This window comes from Apium graveolens, unplaced genomic scaffold (assembly GCF_009905375.1).
Source record: "Apium graveolens cultivar Ventura unplaced genomic scaffold, ASM990537v1 ctg4467, whole genome shotgun sequence".
Taxonomy (NCBI): domain Eukaryota; kingdom Viridiplantae; phylum Streptophyta; class Magnoliopsida; order Apiales; family Apiaceae; genus Apium; species Apium graveolens.
The window spans coordinates 77,803-83,521 of record NW_027418551.1 but is presented as its reverse complement, the minus strand read 5'-3'; the positions used below and the strand labels follow the sequence as shown (position 1 = coordinate 83,521).

Sequence of the window (5,719 nt, the reverse complement as noted above, 5' to 3'; positions counted from 1 at the left end):
ATTAGAATATCAATATGGATTAAAGTATGTGAAAATATCCATAATACATCCGGACTCGGTATTGGAGAAAAAACTGTGTACTAATCCCTTTGAGGATCCACCGAAAACTCCATTTCCGTCAAATCTACTCAGTTTCTCGTCCGATTTTCACGAAATATGGCTCGGTTCAAATGAGAATATCAATATGGATTAAAGTATGTGAAAATATCCATAATACATCCGGACTCAGTATTGGAGAAAAAACTGTGTACTAACCCCTTTGTGAATCCACCGAAAACTCCATTTCCGTCAAATCTACTCAATTTCTCGTCCGAATTACACGAAATATGGCTCGGTTCAAATTAGAATATCAATATGGATTAAAGTATGTGAAAATATCCATAATACATCCGGACTCAGTATTGGAGAAAAAACTGTGTACTAACCCCTTTGGGAATCCATCGAAAACTCCATTTCTGTCAAATCTACTTAGTTTCTCGTCCGATTTTCACGAAATATGGCTCGGTTCAAATTAGAATATCAATATGGATTAAAGTGTGTGAAAATATCCATAATACATCTGGACTCAGTATTGGAGAAAAAATTGTGTACTAACCCCTTTGGGAATCCACCAAAAATCTATTTCCGCCAAATCTACTCATTTTCTCGTCCGATTTTCACAAAATATGGCTCGGTTAAAATTAAAATATCAATATGGATTCAAGTATTTGAAAAAATCCGTAATACATCCTGACTCAGCATTGGAGAAAAAACTATGTACTAACCCCTAAGAGAATCCACCGAAAACTCCATTTCCGTCAAATCTACTCAGTTTCTCATCCGAATTTTGATGAAATATGGCTCGGTTCAAATTAAAATATCAATATAGATTCAAGTATGTGAAAATATCCGTAATACATCCGGACTCAGTATTGGAGAAATAACTGTGTACTAACCCCTTTGAGAATCCACCGAAAACTCCATTTTCGTCAAATCTACTCAGTTTCTCGTCTGAATTTCACAAAATATGGCTCGGTTCAAATTAAAATATCAATATGAATTCAAGTATGTGAAAATATCCATAATACATCCGGACTCAGTATTGGAGAAAAAACTGTGTACTAACCCTTTTGAGAATCCACCGAAAACTCCATTTTCGTCAAATCTACTCCGTTTCTCGTCCTAATTTCACGAAATATGGCTCGGTACAAATTAAAATATCAATATGGATATGGACAAACAAAACATGTAAGATGAATTGTGTACTCATTCACATGATAACGAAACAGAGGACGGTGGCGATTTATTGAAGGATAAGGTCAGGGAGCCAAAAGTTGGAATGATTTTTAATTTATACGAAGAACTCGTTCAATATTATGAAAGTTATGCTAAACAAGAAGGATTTGCAGTTTTCAAAAGATCAACATCAATAAGTGATGATGGAGAAAAAAGGTATGGAACACTAACTTGTTCTAGAGAAGGTCAAAGAGCGTCAAGGTCAAAAAATGAAATTTCGCATTAAACCAACATCGGGAACAAATTGTAAGGCTAGGCTTAATGTGATTATAGGGTCAGATGAAAAATGCTTGATCAATTCCCTTATTTTGAAGCATAACCACTCATTGAGTCCAAACAAATCTCGATTTTTTCGGTCGAATCGAGTAATAAACTCAAATATAAAGAGGAAACTTGAAATGAATGATATAGTTGGGATTCGACCAAATAAAAGTTATCGTTCTATAGTGGTTGAAGCAGGTGGACCTGAAAATGTGCCATTTTTGGAAAAAGATTTTAGGAATTTTCTTGATAAAATACGACGTTTACGACTTGGAGAAGGGGATGCAAATGCAGTCAATGACTATTTTCATAAAATGTAAGCTGATAATTTCAATTTTTTTATGCAATGGACTTGGATGAAAAAGGCCGGTTAAAAAATATTTTTTGGGCTGATGCGAGAAGTAGAGCTGCATACGAAGAGTTTGGTGATGTCATTACATTTGACATGACATATTTAACAAATAAATATGACATGCCATTTGCCCCATTTGTTTGAGTTAATCATCATGGGCAATCAATCTTACTTGGTTGTGGTTTGATTTCGAATGAGAATACTGATACTTTTATTTGGTTATTTAGTTATTGGTTAACTTGTATGTCAGGAAAGGCTCCTGGTGCAATAATCACTAATCAGGATATGGCCATGCGGAATGCAATCAAAAAAGTGTTTCCGTTAGCTCGCCACCGATGGTGTTTGTGGCATATAATGAAAAAACTTCCTGAAAAATTAAAGACGCATAAAAAGTATGATTTCATTAAATTTGCATTGAGTAATGCAGTTTATAATTCCCTAACCATGTATGATTTTGAAAATAGCTGGAATGAGATGATTGAAAAGTATAAACTGTAAAATAATGATTGGTTACTTGGTTTGTACGAGGATAAACATCGTTGGGTTCCAATTTATGTAAAAGACTGTTTTTGGGCTGGAATGTCAACAACACAACGAAGTGAGAGTATGAACTCATTTTTTGATGGATACGTTAACTCCAAGACTACACTAAAGCAATTTGTAGAGCAATATGAGAATACACTTGCGAGTAAAGTGTCAAAGGAGAATCAAGAAGATTTTAATTCCTATAATTCGATGTATCCTTACATAACTGACTATGAGATGGAGAAAGAACTTCAGTCTGTTTACACGAACTCAAAATTCAAGGAGTTTCAGCAAGAAATAAAAGGGAAACTTTATTGTGAAGTATCTCCAGTTCCAAGTGATGGTTCGAAGTACACTGTTGTTGAAGATTGTAAGTTTGGAGATTTCAGAAGGTATGTACATTTTGAAGTTGAATTTGACGAGAAAAACTTAGAAGTAACATGTAACTGTAAGTTATTTGAGTTTAGAAATATTCTATGTAGGCATGCTATTTCATTACTTATCCATAAGAAGATTTATCATCTACCAACTAGATATATTTCTCGTCAATGGAGAAAAGATATCAAAAGAGTTCATACGCGGGTCAATATAGGTTACAATGCTATGTCAGTTAATGTTGAAGCAAAACGATTTGAAAAAATGTGCAATGCATTTCATGAGGTGGCTGACTTAGCAAGGGAAGATGATTCTAAATGTACAAGAGTAATCAGATGGATAAATGATTTGAAGGGAGTTCTAAGTGTCGACAATAATTTTTTCCATGGATCTGAACCTTTATCAAATGAGAATGAGGTTCAAATTAATGAACCAGCAGCCAAAAATTCTGCTGAAAATGTCAAAATATCTAGTCCGTTGGTTGTGAGAAGTAAAGGACGTCCACCGACTAGGAGAAAACAGTCCGCAGTTGAAAAGGCTGTAAAAAAAATGAAAACCGTAAAAAAATTGTTGATGATGGTACCATCGCGAGTGAGGCAGAAGAAGCCTCTGTTCAGATGTCTCAGGTCAGAATTGGTTTATGTAACTAATCAGTTTTTTTTTACATGTTTAATATTCAAGTTTATTTTTAATATGTGCAATCTAACAATGATTTTGATTCACAGTATTCATCTCTGCCGCAACAGTGGTCAGACATCAATATCAACAAGTTTTACCAGAACAACAAGCCCTTTTGCAAGCTAATTCTACCCCATTTAGTGTTCCAAATTGTATGCTGATGAATATGTCATTTACAGAAATGTTAGCAATTCAGCAACAACCTCCAGAACAACATTGGAATGCTAATCATGTGTCGTGTGATATACAACAAAATCAATACCCTCCGTATGATGAACTATATGAAAAAATAATTAGATTGGGTTACAGGAGAGATCAGGTTGCAAGTGTAATACAACGATTGGAGGATAGTGGTCGTTGTGTTGATTTTAATGTTGTGCTCGACGAATTACTTTTCTGGGAGCATCTCCTGGTACCTGGTTAATGCAGTGACAGTGAAGATGTGTTTTCACTTTTAATTTTAATAAGAGATTATAGTTTTTTATATTTGATGTAGGTCGAGAGATGAAATTTATTATGTTATTAATGTTCCGAGAGCATCTTCTGGTCATTACCTGGTTAATGTTTTTTGATGATATTGAATTTTATTATTTTAAGAATTTAGCTACAAAGCTTTATAAATGTATTTAATTCCACGTATCTGTTTTTTAATATGAATGGTACATATATCTGAATGCTGATAGCAGAAAAGTTCTGGATATGGAGTGTAACAGGCTATGCTTATTTGCAAGAATTATAAGCCTTGGATCGGCTCTATCAGTCATTTACTCCCATTAAGAAGAAGTGTAAAGATCTTTGAGTAATTCAGTGTAGACTCTAGTCATTCATTACAAGTTGCACTAGCACATCACCTAATCAGTGAAATATAGGAAGTAGTTCTAGGTTGAATTTGTGTCTATTATATGACTTGCTGCAATATGATATGCACAAATCTAAAGTATAACCAATTTTGTACAAGGAACTTTCATATGAACAGCTCTGATCTCATGTGTTCACCTTGTGTCACTTCACTTGTTAATTGGAAATTTTATATTATATGCCAATAACAGTTTCCTCCTAATGTACAGGCTCAAGTTCTTCTTCACATATAGTGTTTTTGGGATTATTGATAATAAATTGGATTAAAAAGTTAAGGATTTAAATTAATTAAATCTTCATATATAGTGTTTGGTTTTTATAAATATTTATAGTTTGCCTGATCTTGTTGTGCTTTATTTGTCGTCCTACTGTCCTTAAAATTCAGATCTCATTATGTCTAGCTAATAACATAGACTGTACATTCAGAAATGCTACAGGAGAGATCACGAACTAACTTTGGTGCTTAACACATTGAACATGTTCATTAATATATTCTTTAAGAACAAAGATGACAAGTCCTGGACTTCTAATTCATTTAAATATGGGGAAGGTTTTTAGAGATGATCGTACATAAAACTTAATCTATATAGTGAGTATTGCACTTCTTCCCTGTTGGGTATAATTCTAACTACACAGCAACAATGGGCAATTATATATATATATAATAACAAGAACAAGACAAATAATCAAATAACCAATTAACGAAACAAAACATGAACGAAATAACAAACTATAAAGACTGTAATTGACAAAGAAAGTAAAGAAAAACTTATCTCTTATCGCTTTCCAAATTCTGATAAATAGAAAAACACAACTGTTGAGTCGTCAAACCCTTCAAGAGGAAGAAGAAGAACACAACATCTGAGTCGCCAAACCCTTCAAGAGGACTTGACTGTTCTTGAAGAGATTATTGCCCCCATTTAAGCTGTGATGGAATGCAGCAATATCGCTTACAAGATAAAACAACAACAGATCAATCTGGCCACAGAACCAACAATGATCAACGACGACTCGCACCTCAGTTTGCCCAAAAAACCTTAGCAACTCATATATGTTTGCGAGTTTTCCTTATTATTTATATTATATCCTAATTAATTAATATTAATATTATAAAATATATTCAGAGTATGATTAAAATAATCCTTACTCAATATATTTTATATTAATAATTAAATAATCAATATAAATAATTAAAGTTGTAATAGAAAAGAAAAATATAAGAGTTCCCACTAGCACTAAGCCACACAAGCATTCCACTTATGCCAGTAGTTGTAAACAACACTAACACAAGATGCTATATAAACTCAATATCTTTCTTTTACAATATCAATATGGGAAAAAATCCCCATAACCCATTTCAAAAAAGCAACTTTGTCGCAATATATTCACGGATTC

The 5,719-nt window shown here is 33.3% G+C and overlaps 1 protein-coding gene across 1 annotated transcript; it reads left to right on the top strand.

Annotated features, from left to right (window-relative positions):
• Positions 1–1,673: 1,673 nt before the first annotated feature.
• LOC141701900 (protein FAR1-RELATED SEQUENCE 8-like) lies at positions 1,674–2,386 on the top strand. Its single transcript, XM_074505525.1, has 2 exons — positions 1,674–1,852; positions 2,116–2,386. Exons 1-2 carry the CDS (start codon positions 1,674–1,676, stop codon positions 2,384–2,386), a joined length of 450 nt encoding a protein of 149 aa, XP_074361626.1.
• Positions 2,387–5,719: the final 3,333 nt, after the last annotated feature.

Excerpts from the sequence above, each read along its gene's own strand:
- LOC141701900 (XM_074505525.1), top strand. The coding sequence starts at position 1,674 with ATGAATGATATAGTTGGGATTCGACCAAATAAAAGTTATCGTTCTATA. Across the intron at positions 1,853-2,115 it reads AATGACTATTTTCATAAAAT|TTATTGGTTAACTTGTATGT; the intron begins GTAAGCTGATAA and ends TTGGTTATTTAG.